The following is a 21,875-nucleotide window of genomic DNA, read 5'->3' as shown; positions in this document are numbered from 1 at the left end:
CGTGTAATACGAATGATATTCCGTTTTTCGTTGTTACCTCAATATCGCGCGCTTCATTATCAACACTTTGATTCAAATACGGTATTTTAAGCGAAACCAATTACACATCGAAACATTATTATAATTGGATCTGAAAAATACGTATCCCATTAATTACATGTAATCAAGAGTACACAGCATTATTTGCGGATTTGGTTTATTGTTTGTTACAAATTTTATTGATTTGCCAAAGTATAACTGATTTTTTGATTAAAATGTTAGGCTGACTCTCAAAAAAAAAACTGTCAACTATCGAATGGGGATTTGAATTTTATCGCGCAGTTAGCAGGAAACGTTTCATTGAATCTCTACCGAACGGTTTTGAATTTTGCCTATACGTAATAGAATATTTCTGATCAACGAGCTACCGCATCACAAGCGAAGAAAGGGCGTAATTGCAAACCACCTTAAAATCCTTAAAATTTCTTTATTTTTATCCTCACAATCTAAGTTTTATTTATTGAAATTCATATACTATCGCCGTATATAGTATAATACGAGGAGAGATGTATAAATTTCGTGTATTTCCATTACACTGATTACATTGTAATTGTACAGATAACCGGCCACTCGCACTTACTTGCATATTTTATTATGTAACTCCTACATCAGCTGTTGTTGGTTTTTTTTGTTTCTTATTATTTTTTTTATTCTCATTTTTTCATAAAATTCTTGTCGACAACCATGCGTTTCGACTTAAACATAGAGTTTGTCAGAAGAATTCACCTGAGACAATTGGCTACCTAAGAGGCAGTTGCAGTTGGCGGCAAACTATGGGGTCACGCCAAACTCGTATCCTGTTCTCCCCAACCTTCGCTGTCGCATTCGCTTTCTGACGCAGAATCGCTGTCGCTAAATTCTACTGCGACTCGACGCGCCAGTATCGACGCTACGTCGTGGAGCGCATTCACGCGTTCCACTTCCTTCTGTTCGATTTTTTCCACCTTTCGTAACTTTATACCTGGAATGAAATTACTTTTACTCTCAAGAACGAGAACGAAAGCAGAAAACAAACCACATCAAAGATGGAAGACAGATTTAGTAAAAATAATCCACGCACCGTCTCTGATCGCTTTGAGTAAATCGTTTCTTGGATCAACCAGAGGAATGTTCGGGTTGACAGGCTTTCGTTGTGATCCATCGATCATGGTTTTAGGCGGCGTCAATTTTGGCGGATTGTTGGCAATCATTTTAGCGATGTCACCGTTCGTCATGGGCATCGGTAATAAAAGTCCATTGGTTTCTGGAAGTGGGGGAGGCGGCGGTGGTGGAGGTGGAATATTGCAAGGAGGCGATACTGTTCTTGGCGGAGTTGGATCAGGGGTTGGTGGCGGTGGTGGTAGGTCTTGTGGCATAGCATCGCAAGTGTCATCCGAGCCAAGTTGATTATTGTGATTCGGTGGCGTCGGAGTTGAGTGATGACTTGGTAATGGACTGTTCGAGCGGCTCCCGTTCCGATTCAGTAAATGCGACGGTATAGATCCTGCGGTAAGATATATTTCGTTGGTGTTCAACCGAAAAAGAAAATTTTCCAAAACTCCGCATGGTTTTAAAGTGACATTGTAACGATCAACTTCAAGAATACATAAAACAATAATGAATAATCAAAGACAAATGTTACGGAAGAAAGTACTTAAAGGTGAATAGTATAAAAATCAAAAACACTCCCATTACATTTACCCACAATCATATCTCAAAAATGACAGCGTTTTGCGAAACTATCCTTTCCGAACAAAGGACGGAAATTTTACAGAATGAAATCATTATTCTACAATGCGAATTTTTTACTATAAACACTTTTTGCCACGATCTGGAATCTTTTTTTTTTATAAAATAATAGCGACTGTTTAAAGTTCAAATTCGATTATTCGTCCAAAATTTAGGATTTTTTTCTTTAATTTACATACAGTATGATCAGTTAAAAGAAATAAGATCGTGGCAAAGAGTATAGCTGTCAAAGAATACTGTAATTGAATTCGAAGTAAATTAGCTTAATCGTTGTTTGAAACATTGCGGGTACCGGGAACATGTTATCGAATCATTGTGGATGAAAATGCTTTCTCATTAATTCATATGAGTAAAAAACAAAAACATTAATGGAATTTGATTGACACACATTTGAATAAAACAAAAGAATTGAATGATTAGTTATGAGATATAAATTCGCAAAATTCGGGAACGTTTTCAGTTCTCAACTCGTACATGAGCTCTTAAAAACGTAGAACCATTACAATCGAAATCTTTTTACCATTCATAGATGGCGGTGACATAGTTTCACCAGGTGGCGGAGGTGGCGGAGGCAAAGTATCCCTTCCAGTGCTCATGGATCTTCCTCTAGTTGGGGTATTGTTTGCCGATACAACAGTCGGGGTAGAATTACTAGACGAGTTACTAGGCGGAGCTGGCGGGGGTTGTGAAGGTCTAGACCGGCCACTCCGGCTGGGAGTACTTTGACCCCCTGGGCTCTGGTACGTTTCACTGTCATGCTGGCTCTGGCCAGGTGCGTAGTGCGAACCGTAGAGATTCTCATCGTAGCCTTGAGCCGCGTAATTTGCTGCCCTAATAACAATACGCAATACTTTGATGACTGCAATACGATGTCCATTTTTCTGTGATAACATCATATGAAAGCAAGAAAAAAAAGAAATGAAAATAGTTTGGCACACTTACCTGTAATGATCAGAGGTCGGAGGACTGTACATATTTTGCTCTTCAGTCGGATAGCTTCGTCTCAATTCTATGCTATTTGGTCTTGGAGGCCGCTGCTCCGTCATGACCATTCCAAGTAATGCATCGTCGGGTATTTTGTGAGTTGATCGATACTGAACAGTTTGGGAGGGCATTATGTACTCCCCATGGCCAACGGCTAACTGTCTTTGTCTCTCCCTCGTATTGTGAGGCTGCCTCACACGCTTCTTGTGCCTGCCGCCTCCACTGCCGCTTCCTTCGTTCCGAGGCCTATGCGGCTGTGAGAGTATAAAAGTATTGGTACAGATATGGGATTAGGCACTCAATCGATGGGTGCTTGAAGAAGCAGGCTAAATGCTTAAATCGATATGTTATCCAAACAATCAGTTCAGAGATACGAGAATACCAAATATCAAATTTTGGCTTACTGTGGATAGTGGATATTTTTTGTCGGTAATATGGAGAAAACTTTTAATTTATAGTTACTGTATTCCACTTGGTATTACAGTAACTGTATTTCTGCATTGATTGTTTTGAATTTGGAATTAGCTTATACGAAACGAAAACGTTGAAGTTAAAGTATGGAAGCTAAATTATCTTCTATTCTAATAATTCATTTTTAGTTCCCACGAGCTTAAATTTGGTACAGAGATGATGTCGAGATGATTCTACTAGCATGTTAGTCGTTGGTTTTGAGCGTTTGTAAAAATAAACTTGTTTTTAATCTTTGAAGATTACTTTTTTCCAATTTTGAAACAACATTAGAACATTGGCGAGTAACAATATCAGGTTAAACGGCTGGGCACAAACTGAATTTCAATAAAGATATTTTGATACAAAATTTTTAAACTGAATGCTTGGCTATAAGAATATGTGATGAAAATATGATGAAGTAACAAGCAAAGGAAAAGTGTTTGTTTTTTAATAAAGTGCAATATATTGTAATCAGAAACACAGAGAATTGATGTCTTGCGTGAATTCAGTAGAAAATTAAACTTATCCATGCTTAATATCAATTGATCATAAACAAGTTTGGATAGTTTTGGTATAGAGCACATATTGTAACACTGTATAAAAGCACATTTAATTTCGGAAGACAGGTATTTAAAAATATGGATTTATGTTCTATTCCTAGCAGAACTACATAAGTCATTTAGAAGCGAGCAGCTAGCGCAACGCCTATGAGCAGATATTTGAATTGATTAAATAAAACCACGCATAAAGTGAGAGAGGCTGATTAACGATGAGTATGTGATCGATAATTAATAATCTGAATACGAATCGAATAGGGGATATAAAACTACAAAGATCCAAACCATTGACTTGCCTCTCTGAACGGTTCGGCATATTCAGACTCGGTCTATAACCAAGGGGATTTAATGGTTTCAGTATTTCATAGAAATAATTTGATTATTCAATTGTTATTAATTATACATATTGCAGCTTATAAATCGGTTAATAGATCACCTCTACATTATATAATCCTAAGGCAAATAAAAGTCGAGTGTAATGAAATGGAATTGAATTTCAACAATAATTACTCATTTCTCTGTAATTCGGCGATTTATCCAATATAGTAATGCTGAAAAAGACGCCATAATCAAGATTCTATGTCGTTCATAACAATTTCAGCAAAGAATCAGCAACACAAACTTCTAATGAAAGAAACCTACATTACAATTATCTATTCGTTCAAATTTTTGATACTCATAAATAGTGAGTTATTTGGCAAGAAACTGAAAACGATAAACCTGATCAAATATTTAGTCTATTTTTATGTCGGCTTGCTCACTGTCGGTGAAGAAGTTTTGTTTTGGTTTTCAATTGAGTTTGATTTATTTCAAAAGGGAACCTTAAGATTTTGTACTTTTCGAAGATTATTTGACAACACTACGTTTTTAATGCTTCCTTTCAATGTTTTCGTTCTCCCCAGAATAAATTATGTTTTATTAGAGAGTTGCTTTTGTTGCTTTCATTGAACCCGTATAAGAATATTTTATAAATATTACAATAAATTGTGCCTAATAGTTCATAAATTTGTGTTATACTATAATCGAAATTACTTCAAGTATCAGTTTCCTTACCTTTTTCCCTCGATCATGCAGCATCTTTTCAGTATCCTTAAGTATCTCTTGTCTCCACAGTACAAAGAAGTAGTTTGGGTCCGTGTAGAATTTCAAACCATCTTTGCCATCCTCTCTGCAAATTCATAGCAAAAAGTAACGTTTGACCAAATTTTAAACCAATCATCTATTATCAAAGGATAAAAAACCAGAGTCGTCATACCTGTAAATATTTAGTTTATCAAGCGGAGGCGGTTTGTCACACTGTTGATAAGTGTCCGTCATGACAGTTGGCATGGTATCTCTTGAAACAACTTGCTGATCGAACACCACAGAACTCTTGAAAGCTTTTCTCATGTGTATATCTTGTAACGAAACTGTAACAACATTGAAAAAAGTCGTCAATACTTTTCGACAAGAAAAAAAGTGCCTGAAAGCGACTGCACAGAAAAATTGGTTATACATCTATAAACGTGAAAATCGTAAGAAACTACAATCAGTCTTGTACCGAGCAAAAACATGTTTCTGTATAAATATTTCCTTGATTTTCTATAGCCACGATAGTGTATACACAACCGGTTCTGGATATAGTTTCCTACAACGACACAGTTACCGACACTTAGCCAAGACGCAAACCCTTTTCTAAATAATTCGAAAGTGGGGGAGATCCCGACTTTGATTGACTTTAGGATGGTCGATAACGTCGGACAACTGAATAATCAAATGAACGATAAAGTCAATAAGAGTCTGGGTATACCCCACCTTCGAACTATTTAGAAAAGGGTTTGCGTCTTGGCTAAGTGTCAGCAACTGTGTCAGTACAGGCATCTGTATTCAGAGCCAGCTGTGCATACCTCCTGACGATTTTCCTAACATTTACTTGCAACATTTTTAAGCGATTTAAATCATTCTTGACGGCGTTGGACAGCCCGGTTTCATCTTTTTATCTCTTTGTCGGCTCAATCGACGATGAGCCACGTAACTCGTCAAGTGGTAATTGAGAGTCAGCGAGAGTGACCGAGAATTCTAGGTAATTTAGCGAGCAACAAACCTTCCTCCACATTGCTGTCTAGCTGAGTGACCTTGACAGCGAGCCTGTCAATTCGAGCTTGGAGGGAATTCGCCCGATCAAAGAGTCCATGAGCCTCCCTGGCCAATTCCCCAAAGAGATCTTCGGCGTGTTTCGAAAGGCTTGACAACTGTCGCACCGTATTTGCCAGGGTGCCATTTGTCGCTGCTTCTAGCTCCGATGGCAGAGGAAAATCATCCGGAATTGTACCACGTGCAACGTGCACTGGCTCTACCAAACGCTTCGGTAGCGGCATCACGAAAGCCTTGGCCAAGCCTCTCAATCAGCCTTCAAGGTCGGCTCACCGATCTCTGGAAACCTGAAAATCAAGGATACGATGCAATTATACTCGTCGTCAGTGGAAGTGAATGGTAATTTAACCACAAACGGTGCAATTCCGATTCGGTTCATTACTCAAACTACAGTGAAGTGGAATTCGACCACCTATCTCGAATCCCGATTTTTAAAGTAAAACACTTGTTTCGCATTCGATACGTCAAGGAAGTTAGCATAACCGTTACTGATTTCAAAAAAATAGATAATTCAGCTTTACGTTGTTTGTGTCGCCAATTCCGTACCCAGATGTTGAAAAGTAGATCGCCAAAAAAGCAGCAGATAAATTGGTACCCCATATTTGAATTTTTTTCAATTAACGCTGGTTGTAGAATTGACAGCACAATGATGCACGTCCAATTCTTTAAATTTTTTAAATAGGAGATGGTAATGTTAACTTTTCTAAAATGCTCCAATACTCGTTTCCAAAATCAACCGATTCTTTGAATTCCAAAATCGCATGATAGGTGAGTCAAAATTTATAAAATCCAAGAAAAAAAAGCAAACAAAACTAATTGCGATGAGATTATTAAATTTCTCCTTATCCACTAATTGTATCGCCGTGCATGTATTGCATAATGTGAAAATTGACTGAACAACAACTGCGCTCATTAGTAGGATCATTACAGATCGATATTTGTTTGGCTCGAATGCCACAGCCACAACACTAGGTTTGTAAACGGAATTGGGCAGATAACTACACACGTATGTGACACAACCCTATGATTATTATTTCACATCTATTACTGCCTGGAGTTATCATCTTACACGTTACAAAAAAATAATTCCGTAGCGTCTCGATCCCGACATTTATCGTACCAATTAGCATCATCATCGTCTGTATACATATACATGCATTGTGATTAGAGACGCAAACAAATCCGTGTCACAAAGAGGTCAAAATACCAAAGAAGCGCGAATGACTCGGAATAACTATTAGCTTAAAAATTGGAAGCTTTTCGTTTCGAGAAGTAAAGCGTCTGACGTACAGAAATGTCTGTAGGAATTAGTTCATGTTTTCTGATTCAGCGCGGACAAGATTTTTCGTAAATCAATGCGGTTTTATTCTGCATTAAGCTAATTCAGTATTGATTCTGACCAATTTCTGTCTAGTCGAAGGCTGGCAGTTTGTTCAATTGTCTATGAGCTATATACCTATGATTTATATAATTTAGATACTCCACCAATAAGATCTGACGGATACGATTTGAAGAAATGCGATGCAATGGAATCATTACTAGTCGAAACGAAAGTAAAAAAGAATATTGAATTCTGTCCCCGAGTGAGATTGTACGAGAAAATTGAGAAATCTGGAGAATTTTAAGGGGTTTGTGGTGTACGAATAAGTTTTGCAAAATGATAACGAAGCAAAATTTCAGTCTCACACTGTTCCGTTCGAACGGTTAATTCGCAGACTTCGCTTGATACGTAAAATCGCGGTATCTGTCAACATTGCCGTATATAGTATATTCCGTTAGTCATCTCACACTGCCGACTACGAATAATATGTAAAACATTCGCGCAAACATCACGGATATTATATCACCACACACATCGCGCACAAAGGGAAGTGTATGATTAATTAATATCGTACAAACGGGGACTCAATCTTTCAACTGGAAATACATAACGGGTGTGCCTTACGTATATACACTGAATTCCCTCTGCCGTTATTCGATTCTGAATATTTACCTGGAAACGCATACGAGACGGGCAAAGCGAAAGTCAAAAAGAGATATACGTATCATTTAATCCAAATTTATCTGACCACAGAGTTTATAAAAATTTGTATTCAATTTTCGAACATAACTTGATTTGAACAAAAATTTGTGTTTAGTGTCACAAACTGTTTTTCTTTGTTTAATACGTTCTTGACCGGTATGTATTAGCATTATTATCGTATTGTAATTTATTAATATCCAAGATATTTTGTTCTGCACACCGTGTAAGATTAGTGAATTGATTCACCTTAAACTTTCGTCATATCCATTGCTAATATTAATATTATATCACGTGTCTAATAGTAGAGTTGTAGCCGGTTCTTAGAAAATTCAAGTTATAGGAACACGATACTTGAGTCGAGCAAGTCACTCGATAAGGTAACAAAATAATAATAAATAAATAACTGCTCTTCTGTCAGGCGTTTGACATGCTGCGGCAAGAATTAGGGCAGAACACTTGGGCCGTCCAACGACCGAGGAAAAGGGTCAAGGGGTCGCTAAACGAACTGCTGCAGCGCGTAATATGTAATATTACAAACTCGTGTTCACGTATAAAAGCGTTCAGCGTTCGCCGTCCGGAAATCACGTAGAGACTCGTAGAGACGTAACAGATAAGAACGACGTATCAGAACTCGTCGAAACAGTTGAACACAGATATTACAACCGTCCATACGAGGAAGTCATGAGTTTGACGGTTGGAAACCAGATTCTCAATTAAGTGTTAGGAATTGTTGTAATTATATAATTTCGGTAAAGGAAAAAAAATTGTTAGAGATAATTGATATTCTACTCATTTTTATCCCGTCATATTGTACGCTTTCATTGATTTCCGAATCACCAAGCAATTTCCGTTGATTTCCCAATAACGTTTGGGCTTTATAGGTAATTTCTGGTGATTCGTCGTGATTTCCAACAATGTGATTTTATATATATAATACATTCGATTGGGTGATCACTGAAAAATCACCTAGAACGGTAGAAAGTCATCGAAAAAATCAAGGGTAAGAGTACAGAAATCACTTATTATAATAACACTGAAAGAGATCAACGATAATCTGCAAATCGATAAGGTAGAAATCGTTTATAATCACAGAATATCCGTATAAATAAATCGAAACGATTCGTTTGATTGCCGAGGGAATGACCCGTCGTCTTTACGCGCACGAATGTAATCGGAAGTGACGTCACAGGTGGGGTACAGAGGAGAAGAAGCGGGTTGACGTTCCCCTCGGTCGCCGGAAGTTCCATACCGGTAATTTGCGGAAATTTCATTATATTCTCGCCCGAAACGCGATGCGTGGATCGACGTACTAATTAATTAATCAAGGATCGAAACTCGAACCGATTCAATTACAAGCTGGGGAGGATCAGCCGGACTCCGCGTCTAATAAAATAGATATATGTGCAAAAAATGTATAGGTGAATTAGCAAATGACGTGTTTCGCAAATTTATCGTGATGAGCTGTCTGCACGTTTCGCTTCCGATCCCGGCGGGAAAACCGACAAGTTTTTCCTCACCTTTTTAGCGTGAAGATACGAGGATTAGCTCTATATTATACTATGCAATCATAGAACTGTATCAATTGTATTCGCGATACATTATTACAGTGTAACTTTCTTTAGGTTACAATAAATAATTTGGTTCGAGAGCTTGTTAAGAAAAATGCTTTAATGGTAAAATGTGTGATTACTGTTTAAAGTCAGCAACGAGACTGTTTTTTCAATAATACTAGTTGACGCAGCAACCTTATTCATTTTATGAGATATAAACTCTTAAACTTTTTTTATTTACGTTAACTACGAGATTGTTATAAAGGGGAAACAAACGGGTGATTTCACCCTTTGTAACAATAGTATGAAAGATATGAAGGCTGAATATTACGTACGGTTTTTACTCCGATTAGCGTTTGATATTTATAACGTTATTTTTCTCTAGGAGGGTGTTACTTGATTTTTATTTCTTTTTATTTTCAAACACCGAAATATCTTGTTTCAATAATTATTACAAAAATAACGGGTATCGACAAAGGTTTGAACTTGCTCCTGACTAACTTAAATCCAACTCATTCGTCATTAGCTATTAGAAATAAATATACAGCAAGTTGTATAATTTTTTTCGATACACGTATCCAAGTTTTTCGACTTCGATACAACGCATCGACTTTCAAAACAATTATTCGCCAAACTGATAGAAGTATATTCAGCAATAAAAATTGTTAAACCATTTACCTCACACAAACTGAATATATATATAAATCTTGCCGCAGCGAGGTGTCTTATTGTCAGTTCTATTTCTGCAAAAAAAAAAAAAAAAAATGCAGCAAAACTCTCATCTCAAAAACGTTTCGCGCTTAAGCAATGCTTTTGATGTTGAATATGATGCCGTGTTCTGTGCGCTCTCGGTAGTTGTGAGAGTATTAAGGAGTAAAAAGGCGAATGGAAAATTGCCAGCACGACTCAACTCGTAGCAGCGACAGCCAGCAGCTGCCGCAGTGAGACTAGCTCGTAGATTACATGTCATAGTAGTACGTACATATGTACCAACGTATACGTGAATATGTACACGCGAATGGGAAGCAAGCAGGCGTGAGTCACGCGAGCAAACCCCGCATCACAACCCCTTGCGTTCACCTTACTCACAATCAGCATGCACGTAGGTAGTACGTAGGTACATGCATACACGTATCACACTCGCTGTCTCCGGCTTGTTATCTCGGCCTCGTAGTATATATGGGGATATGTGCCTAATACCATACGCATTCGGCTGTATATATAATACATAGTAAGTAGTACGCACGCCGGTTCACTCGTTCATTCACCTCCTGCAATTTGTCCCAATAACGAAAGTGAGACGGAAGGTTGGAGCGCTATCTATAATTTTTTTGCAATTTTTTAATCAAGACTTGGAATTAATCAAGTTTCCGAAATATTGAGTATGTTGTACTTTATCATGGTTCGCCGCTTTTCAGACATTACTTATATTGCGAAATTGAGATTTTTTTTAAAACGTTACTTACTTCAGCATCATTAATGAAATTGTAGAAGGAACAGTTCAGTGTTTCATCGTGAGAAAGTATCGGTCAAGGTGTTTATTATTCTTTGTTTTTTTGTTTGTTTTTTTAAATAGCGTCATGTCGCGTCGTCAACTTTAGAGTTTTTATCGGAAACCGTTTCATTTTTTCGTAAAAATTTGAATCTGTTTGGAATTTTTCGTAAAATAGTCGTGCTATTGTCCGAAAGTACGCTCTCGTTAGCTACGGGGCTGAATAAATATCGTGCAGATTTTTTATTTACATATTTATTTCGCCGTAAGACAATCAGCTTTGAGGTTATATTAATGTAAATTATTCGATTATTAATTCATGCTATGACTGATTAGAGCGCTCTTTTTAACGTCAAAACGATCATATCACAAAAAATGTCGAATCGAATTCGATGTTTTACGAAAGAATAAGACGGATTTTCGTGAAATCTCTTAGATTGGTCACGCACTGAGAAAAATTTCATTTGTTATAGTAACGAGAAAAATTCAGTAAAACAAGTATCGTTGAAAAAAACTGTTCGAATATTGTTGGGATTACGAAAAACGAGATACGCGTAACCATTTTGCGATATTGTCGATCCTTTTTTGGTAATTGCAACGCAAAACCAGCTTCTGAGGTTTACCGTACTTTTTTAGTTAAACAAGGCTTTAACGTCAATTTATTGTTGCACAAGCATTAAATTTTCGCAACAGTTACAAGAAAGTATCGTAATCGTGATCGTAATGAGAAGGAATAGTAACGGATACTAGACTTTCCGGTAATAGCTAGAAAACTAACTTTCATTTTGTGCCTAGAACTGTATTTTTCGATTGTGGTAAAAAATGAAAATAGTTAAGGACTGAGCGGTAACCGAAACTAAAAATTTCTCTCAGTGCGTGACACCACTCTCAAAATATCTTTCAATTAATAATGTACCGAACGATACGTCGAATGGAATGTTTTTTTCACCTCACTTAAAGCAATGTCATTTGATTCGATAAGAATTAGTTATAAAAATAGTAAACAATGCCGTTTATTCAGTTAATCCACATTTACTTCAATCAACGAAACAAGTTTTTCCATGTATATGGTATATTCGACGATTTTCAATTTTCTTTCTCTCAGTCTGCGCTTTTCCTCAAAATACATTGCAACAAAACGATTTAAATTGTTTCCTGTATGCCGCTAACTTACATACAGCGTATAGAAAAATAAATAAAAATCTTGCTCAATTATCTTCTAAATTTGTTAGTCATACAACAACCGTTTCAACAATACGCGATGGTAAAAAAAGATATTCAACAAGTGAAAAGATAACAATAAAATCATGACCTTATTTTCATTCGTAACAGCTGTTCGGTATAATTGATCACAGGTATAAAACAGCAGCGTTCTCTTTTATGGTTTACGGCCTGCCTGATGTGGCGGTAATATAATACTAATAACTTCGAACGGGTGTTCGAAGGTAAAAGGTCACAGCTACGCCACACTTACTACTATGCCAAGCTGTGTGTAATAACATTGTTACGAAACAACGGATACCGCAATTCGAGTACGGTAGAACCTCGATTATCCGAACAATGGCTTAAATTTATCCGAACGTCGTCTTGGCAGAATACATTTTTGATGCAAAATGTACATTGTTGCTCGGTAGAAAATGTGAAGCAGCCGTTCGTCATTCGACAATAGACGGCTGTATAAAACTAAAGTAATAAAATAAACTTTTGGTGTTTGAAAGAGGCTCAATATGTATTTCGATTTTCAATACGGACTGTTTGTCAATTCAAGTTTGCATTGCACATATTGTTATGCCTTGAGATAAAAGCTGCATTTCGGTTATTCGAACTTTTGATTATCCAACACGGTGAGTCTTAATATTTTTAAATGAAAAGTTCGAGGACCCCAAAGCTACGATTGGGAATTTGTTATAAATCGTCTCTATAATACATTTTTCATTAACTTGAAATAATCCCCTGGGCCGTTTTTTTTATTTCTTAAAAATTCGTTAAAATTGCTATTTAGATTTAGAGATTAAAGTTACTCCGAAAGTTCACGCCGTTTTTTTCCATATTAAAGATTTTTGCGAAAAAAACAAAAAAGTATTGGGATACTACTCAGAACAAGCTGTGGAATCAGCTCATGCAGACTTTAAAAAAATATGGATTAAGTATAAAGTGAAAAAGTCACATCCTAAGTATGCAGAAAATTTACTCAAAGCTGTTCGGGAATATAACAGCAGACATCTTTGATTTGCAAATACTTAAAGTTATAAATATTCAGATACATTTTTTTTAGTTTCTTGCTTGAATGAAATTTACTATGTTTTCTTTAAATTTTATGTAACTTTGAGTTTTTTTTAGTTCAAAACGTACTAACAACAAAATACATACACATTGTAAGTTCGTGTAACTTTTTTCAAATAAAAATTTCTTTTTCAAAAAAAAAAATTATTTTATTAATTTTATAAATATGGCTAGTTTTTAGTGATTGTTGAAAAATACTTGAATAAAATATTCATGTTACTATTACAATAATGATTTGCAAGTACTTTAACTTACTTAAATATTTATTCAAACTCGTATCATAAGAATGAACCAGCTTATTTAGCGTTTAAGTTATTATACATAGCAATTTTGACGAATTTTTAAGAAATAAAAAAACCGGCCCAGGGGATTATTTCAAGTTGATGAAAAATGTATTATAGAGACGATTTATAACAAATTCCCAATCGTAGTTTTGGGGTCCTCGAACTTTTCATTTAAAAATATTAAGACTCACCGTGTGGGCTTCATTCATCACGTGGTCTGATAAGTGGCTAAAAATGTCGGTAGAACCGAATCAAGTAACACACCTAAATTTGCTTGGCACAATATTATAATAAGTAGGCTTGTCGTCGGATATTGAATCGATGTAATTAGTTAGCGACCCTGAAGGAAATTTACCGCTGAGACGCAGATAACGCGTGTATGATGTAATATTACAAGCTAGCAACAGCGTAATTCCAATGACGTTTCGATGTGCCAAAACATCGAGTTAAGAACTTTTGTTCTCAAGAATTTTTATCTCGTTTTATAGACGCATCGGATACGAAAAACCGTTTGTGTGGCTCAAATAATATTTTAGACATTTTTCTATCGCTATAGAGTGAAAATTTTTAGTCATACTCTGAAAAATGATTAGTTTAGCAATCATATACCGAGACTAGAACAGCGTTACCATCGATTTTCTAAAGACTTTTCAAACGACCAGACAAGCGCAATTGCAAGAATGTTCTTTCGTTTTCCAAATTTTGAAAACGATAATTTCATCACTCATTGTAAGCAGAGTAAAAAAATGCAGTAAAATACGATTAGCTTTATACTTTGTCAGTTCTGCGTCATTATTTTCTCTGAAGAAGCTAGATCAAACTACTTGTTAATCTGTTAATTTCAACGTTTCTTCTTTCAATTTCAATTTTCAAGTATAAACTTATTACGTGGCTTCTGCAGAAGACTCAAGATAATTTTTTTTATTTGTCTCTCGAATAAATTTTATCCTGAAAATTCTCACCCCAATATTCAATCGAGGAAAAAAGTTGGAGAAAAATTTATTCCTTCTCCCGTATTCATGCAGCATCGATCAATGTGTATATGATACACGCCTATGCTTCAACCATCGCCCTCCCTGCCGGTTATACACCCACCAAGACGATGTGCAAGTAATGAAAACCCCGTAGCACATGTCCGCCATATGGTGTACATGAAACACAAAGTACTCGTTCCTCCGCGCAGACCGTAATCGCAGCTTTGGCAAGTCATAGCGAATTATAAGGGTCAACTACTTTTGCCCCGAGTTCATATACCAAAGTGCAAGGTCGAGAACAACGGGCTCTCACTTTGTCTTTCCTTAAGAAATTTTGATCGTAATCGATAAATGAAACAATACGTAATATATATTATTATGTGTTGTGAAATAGTTTCACCCTATTAGGGGGATATTTTTCATTTGCACGAAGCATAAAATCATCGGTGAAGTATAGATTTTTGAGGTCACTGATTACGATTCTGTGGTCGGAATTGAAAAACTCAAAATGGCGGATTCAATATGGCGGCTAGTTTTATTAATATCAGATTCGGAAGGGAAATGATACGATCAATAAAAGAAAAAAAAAAGATCATCCAGAATACTTTCGATGACAAATTTTATATACATATATAAAATAAGGTAAAAGAAATGTATTCCAAACAATTGCAATTTTTAACCTGTCGTTCGCCATATCGGATCCGCCATTGCGAATTTTCAAGTTTTCATACCTGATCCGTAATCAGCGACTTGAAAAACCTCAGTATACGAAATTTGGTTTTAATTCAATGAAAACCGATTTCATTCTGAAAATAAAAATAGTGTTTTTGGACAATGGTTGTTTATTAACGAAGTATCGTGAACTTCTTGAATTAAAACACATGATGCATTAGAAATGTGAGATATATAAGAGTCTGAGAAACTAAATTACTTACTCATCATTGCTAAAACGTACCCATAGCACTATAAAAACTGAAAATAATCTGGTGTTGCATATACGCAACACCGTCGTTGAAAGGGTTAAGTATACACGCGGTATAATTAAATAAAACATTATGGAGTTTCGTGGTAAAATAGTTAGACAAATTGTGACATAGTTTCACAATGAAGTTCATTTGACACGTTTTTTGTTTTAACGGTCGACGATTACAATTCAGCCGGAATGTACAACGAGGATGTGAATAATTAACGTTAAGCGTTATGTCACTTCAAAGTTTAACAGTTCGATCGTTAATTTTATCCTTCTTCCTCGTATGTATTCTTTCACTGCAAGTCACAGCGTGGACAGGAGGCTATAAATTGAATTCAGCTGGAGGCCAAGGGACACGATCGGGGCAATTAAGTCGTCTGGTCTTGCTGGATCGAGTGGATTTTCATGTACCTTGTTTCAACACGATTTCACCAACACTTTGTCAATTTTAATATTACGTTCGCATTTGTAAAATCAAGTCAGTTCTATACGGCCGAATTTTGTTTTTTTAATTGTGTGGTCGGAAATGAACATTGTTAATCGCGATTGTATAATTCTTAACTAAAGTATGTGTAACTGAAGATATTCGCAACGAGCGCGATTAATGAATTCGTAATTACACTAAACCACGAACTGATATTAATTCGGACAAATTCATTTACCAAAAGTGTATACGATACGCGATTTATCGACGTGTGAAGTAATTTTGGCAAATATTTGATCCGACGCCGGAGCTTCAAGTACAGCATAGACTAGACGGAGTGTCTTGTCCGAACTGTTGAAACATCTCTTGAATCCACTTCCTGGACTTTTTTTGTCAGTGTAAATTCAAGAGGCGCACTGCGGCATGCCGGCAGAAAAACCGAGTGGCAAAAGAAGGAGGGAAAAAAAGGGTAAGTGCTAGAGTTGCAATTTTGTTTGCGTGGCTCTCGAGCTTGTGGAAACGTCAATACTTGATTTGTCCTCTTTTCATCGTGAGCAGAGGTGTTTAGCCTCCGAGCGAATCACGTGACAGTCGTCGTGCCAAGTTTGTACCTAATATGATAAAATACTCTGACCGAGTGGAAAAAATCCACCGTAACAAAGTACGAAGGATTGGAATGAACGAAGAGGAAAACTGCGGTCGAAATAATAGTCTTGGTTATGGAGATAGTATGCTTGGCAGTATCGAGAAAGGCGTTCGCCACCATTTATTTTAATCACGTTGACGTTAGCAACGCTATGATTGTACCGAAGAAATCCGTTATTCAGCAATTTTCGAATTGTTTGGGATTCGGTGAACCGTGACGAAACAAAACATAATAATTTTTTACATGGTATAAAAGAATGCGACCTTGCATTTCTTTTTTTTTCCCCCATATATTATTGGCAGGTATGGGTAAATTGTTCTTTGAAAAATTAATTATAGACACAAAAGTGAAAAAATGTTTATACAAGTTAATTTGCTTTCAAGTGTGTTTAATCAAAAATTTAAAACAGTTATAATTATTCAACTATGAATTATAACTATTGAGAAGTTACAGTATTTTGCGATCACTTTATCATCGCCAAATGTATACTCGTATATTACAGTTCGTCCAATTTTAATTAGGTGAACAAGCTTACGAATTCTTTGGAAAATGAATTGTCCACAAATCGATCAACATTGATTGCTTTTTTTCTAACTAATCGATTAATCAGAAAACACGGTATAGCACAGAGTGACAGCTATAGCTATAATCGATGTATTTATATTATATTGAAAAAAAAAAACAAATATTCTCATAAACAATTAATTATGATCTATGATTCTGAACCGATGTACAAGTGTAACGAACTACATTGAAAATCTGTGAGATAATATGATTGTTGTAAAGTACTTATTTACTGGGCTTCATTAATTGAAATTTGTGAATTTGATAATTATTCACGTATAATTCAACAAGATCAATATACAATACAATAACAAGATCTTTAATTAGGTTCAGCGAATGACCGATTTCAATTACACTTTATTTAACGCCGAGTTTTGGTATCGATGCATCACTGCAAACAAGTATTATACGTGTATCCAAAGTATTCTGTGATGATTGGTGACGTTTAATCTTCCAACGGCTGCAGTACAACAATTATTTATCATCATTCGACTAGGGATTCATAGTGCAGATTTTTTAAAGGAATGAATCGTTGAAAAGAATTAAAACAAAAAAAAAACAAAAACCAAAAAGAATTCATCCGTTGTTACATTTGTTGAATTTTTTTACAATTTCTTCTTTTAAGCATGGAGTTGCAAAATTAAGAAGAAAAAAATTATATATCTACAGATTTTCACGTACATCTGCAGATGCCAACATTTCTGAATTTAGACGATTTCGCTACATAAAATTCGAGAAATTTCGCAACATTCTTAAAAACTCCGTCCGAGATTTAAAGAAATTTTACGTGATTTTAACGATGCACCCAAAACCTTGAAATGTTTTCACAAATTTCATCAGCTGGTGAAAAGTTTCAAGAAATTATAATTTCGTACAACAATTTCCGGATACTTTTGAGATTTTTTACGAGGTTTCACAAAGTATTCCTGTAAAATTTCAAACTTCAAGCGGTTTTAAAAAATTTCACCGATAACGGTGTACGTGCAATCATATTTTATTAGCCGCTATAGTAATAAACATCTCCTAGAATTTTTCTTGCAGTCGGATAATTGTTAGAAACTAGTATAGGTAATAAACCATTTGCGTCCATTTTACCACGCAGTAACGGGTTGTGAAATTGTCTGGGAATTAGAACGTGAATAATGAATATCGAAGCAAGCTCTGTATTCATATTGTATGCATATGCATATCAAACTATACAACCTTCGCGCCCAAGTTTTCTCATTCACAAACCGTTATTATTCATAATTATCCGCTGCATCCGCGATGAACATTCTAATCTCTTACGGATTGAAAGACCACTTGTGACGTCACGATAAAATGATATCTCAGTTCCTGTTCCACGCGCTTCCGTTGAATATTATAAAACACATTGTTGTAATTTATATTTCTAAATATTACCAAACCTGTTTCAAAATTTAACATGTTAAAAAAAAATAAAAAAATAAAAATAAAAATAAAAAAAAATCTCACGGTATAAGAAATAGGATCATTCGTTGAAAATACCTTCGAATCTGCGACTATGTATCACATCGGACTTTGCGATTCGACGTATTTAACGATACCGAATGACTCGCGTGATAAGGAGACACGTCACCGATTAATTACACGCTGCAAAGAAATTTTTCGTCAGCGCGTTCACATTGACAAGATTCATAGATTTCGCAATGTAATTTTTTCAAATTAAACTCCAACGAATTATTAGTTTAGCTTACAGTTTGAATGAAAAAAAAAATAAATAAATTGGCTACAATTCCACGGAGTTTTTTTTTTTTTTTTCAAATTCTACAGTAGTTTGCAAAATTGCGCGACAATTCCACAACAAGTCAAGAAATTCCATAACGTTTAAAATCCTCTTCAAAGGTCAGGGTAATTCTACCAAGAATAGTCGAGTGAAAGGGAGCACGAAGTACATTACAATTCCATACGAGGCTTCAATGCCCAAGGTACGCTCTACAGACGTACAAATTATTCAATCGGATGAACTAGAGAGTAACGCTCAAGCCACTCCGATTCGCAGCGTAATTATACACCTCGGCGTCTATGGGCACAAAGGATACTCACACGTCGATAACGTATCGCGGTGTGTATCAGTGGCTGCAGTGCCAATTACCATCGAGACGATTGCTCAAACGAACGGAATGCACGTCGAATAAATTGTGAACGGCGATACTGAGACTGGAAAAAGAAAATCAGATTCTACGCTGAGTGATGCGTAATTTCTTACAGTTACCAGAAAATTCTGGTTATAAAATGGGTGTCGCTTCGCTCTAAAAACGGTTTGAATGTCGCATGAATCAAGATAGACAAAAATTGTGGTGTAAGTAAATATTTGGCGTAATTATATTTATCGGTACCGTATTTTCTGGTTATTGCAACATTGAATGATTGATTTTGTTTAGTTTTTTTCAACTGAACGAGACCTTAACATGAATTTGTTGCTGCGTCAACGTATTCAAATTATCGCAATAGTTGCAAGAAAATGATACGCGAAGTAAGAGTGGCCATAATCAAAGAGAATAAAACAGAAAACCACACTGGAAATTTTCTCGTTAAAACTATAAAAAAAAAAATAATCATTTTCATTTTCTAACCCGAACTTGTGTTTTTTGATTGTGATAAAAACTGAAGATAGTTGAATAATCACAACAAGAAACGTCCCTTGTACTCGAAGAAAAATCGAATAAGAGGAAATTGGACCAGTACAAAATTTGAAATAAAAATTTTCGGGCAAGGGTTAACTTGCTTTTGAAATCGCAAACCTGCGTCGGTAATTCAGGTCTCTGCCATGTCGCGTAACCGGATGGCCCTGCGTGAAGGGACTATTTTTGTACCGTCCCTCGGCTCAAGTGGTTCAATATACGACCTGGATGCACGTGTACATAATTTTATGTGCATGTGACGAAAGCGTGTACGAGATATTAACCGACCCAAGTTGTTCTAAACTAGTTACGTACAGGAACTAGCTACACGGTTATTTATACAACGAGAATAAAATAGTGATTCGTGCAGCACAAAGGTATCGCAGCTGTTGTAAACTCGACTGATTGAAGTGATTGTCTTGATTGATACAAAGAATGACTTTGCAATTTGCAAAACTTTGTATAAATTTACATATATGGCCTGCGTATGTATTAATTAGGGTGTTTCAAAAAAAAAAAAATACTTTGCCGTTTTCCAAATGGTCTCACACCCTATAAAGTTGGTTTAGGTTAAATTAAAGAAAAGTTTATGGGAAAAGATGAGCGTGCGACGTTAAGTATAATGAATAATTATGATACTTATTGCGTTGGAAAAAATAAAGTAAATAAATGAAAAAAACGAATCAATGAATTATAGCGGTTTGTGTGAGAGGACGATGTGTATCATGAATCGTCGTTGCACACAGAAAACTTTATTTCAGGCGATTGCAAAATAACGATCTAGCCTCTTTCACCCCTCAGTAAAGAAAATATCGGGCGTGCAGAAAACTCAATGAAATCGTGAAGGAAATGGGAATTGACCCCATTTCTCATTTCTTGTATTGCACAGTTATTGTAATACATTTCGGTTCACTTACGCTTCCCTGCATTCGTTTCCTCCACACCTCATTTTCGTCAACAAATCGACGATACGAAAAGGTACATAAAAAAAAAAAAAAAAAAAAACGAGATTCCTATATTGTACAGATCGGTGTAGGAGAGGAAAGCGATTGCGGAGGATATCTCGAAACACTTGATCCGTCGACGACAGGCTCTGTCTATCCTCCAGTACATTTCGCTATATAATATATATAATACTTACAGGCGGATCTACAGCTGCGTAGAAAAACGAAGATCCTACAAGCAAACGCAGCATCATCGGCATCTGTCGACGTTGATCGCAAAGTGCAATGCTGATATATGTATATACACATATGGGGCATTCCATGAAATCTCGATCAAGATTCTACGTCGATGTCTCAAATTGGCTTTATCATTTCTTGTATGAAAGTACATGATGAAAAAGGCAATCAAAATTTTATCCAGCGTATCTGAACTATAGTTAAAAGAATTGAAAAAAAAAGAAAACTTCAACTTTGTAAAATACGAACAATTTCTGAAAAATCTTATAAAATATTACAAAATTTTTGACACCTGTTAGAAGATGGAGACTTAATAACTTCGGAAGGTAAATAAGAAAAAGAGGAAAACAAATTATTGTTATCCGATTGCATTTTTCACATAAGGATGAACATAAAAACTCATTGTAATATCGGCCGAAAAATGTCTATTAAGAGATTTACAGGGAATCAAATATATTATGATAATATTTATATTTATGTACATGTATTGTTTTCTGGAATTTATTTATTGTCATTTTTCTTATTTATCTTTTGAAGTTATAAAAGGTTCATCTTCTGATAGGCGACGAAAATATTGTTATATTTGATAAGATTTTTCGAAAATGGTTTCCGATTTTAGAAAGTTGGGGTTTTTTTTTCAAGTGTTTAAATTATACTTCAGAAACACTGGTTCAAAAAAATTTGAAAAAAATTGTGATAGCGTTTTTTGTCATTTACTTTCACATAAAAAATTACAAAGCTAATCTGAGACATCGACGTAGAATCTTGATCCAAATGTCATGGAATGCCCCATATATATATATATGTATATATGCTTGTGCGTGCAGAAGTTGAGTGAGCAGGTGTAACGGCAGTTAAACCCAGGCGGTAGAGGCAACGGACGATGAAGCTCAATGCACTGGGGCGGGGCCTAAATTCCGATTTTGAAAAGTATCGAAGTCACCAAGTTCC

At 35.8% G+C, this 21,875-nt stretch overlaps 1 protein-coding gene across 1 annotated transcript in view; it reads right to left on the bottom strand.

Annotated features, from left to right (window-relative positions):
* Positions 1 to 670: 670 nt before the first annotated feature.
* The window catches only part of LOC124296739 (wiskott-Aldrich syndrome protein family member 3), a 43,417-nt gene continuing 22,212 nt past the window's right edge, over positions 671 to 21,875 (bottom strand). The window contains exons 2-8 of the mRNA XM_046747061.1: positions 5,842 to 6,178; positions 5,014 to 5,167; positions 4,812 to 4,926; positions 2,710 to 3,005; positions 2,288 to 2,598; positions 1,100 to 1,522; positions 671 to 1,000 (exon numbers count right to left, since the gene is read on the bottom strand). Coding sequence (XP_046603017.1) covers positions 819 to 1,000; positions 1,100 to 1,522; positions 2,288 to 2,598; positions 2,710 to 3,005; positions 4,812 to 4,926; positions 5,014 to 5,167; positions 5,842 to 6,115 — 1,755 coding nt within the window. The 5' untranslated portion in view covers positions 6,116 to 6,178 and the 3' untranslated portion in view covers positions 671 to 818. The remainder of the gene's footprint in view (positions 1,001 to 1,099; positions 1,523 to 2,287; positions 2,599 to 2,709; positions 3,006 to 4,811; positions 4,927 to 5,013; positions 5,168 to 5,841; positions 6,179 to 21,875) is intronic.

Source organism: Neodiprion virginianus, chromosome 1 (genome assembly GCF_021901495.1).
Source record: "Neodiprion virginianus isolate iyNeoVirg1 chromosome 1, iyNeoVirg1.1, whole genome shotgun sequence".
Lineage (NCBI taxonomy): Eukaryota > Metazoa > Arthropoda > Insecta > Hymenoptera > Diprionidae > Neodiprion > Neodiprion virginianus.
This window is presented reverse-complemented; position numbering and strand designations above follow the sequence as displayed.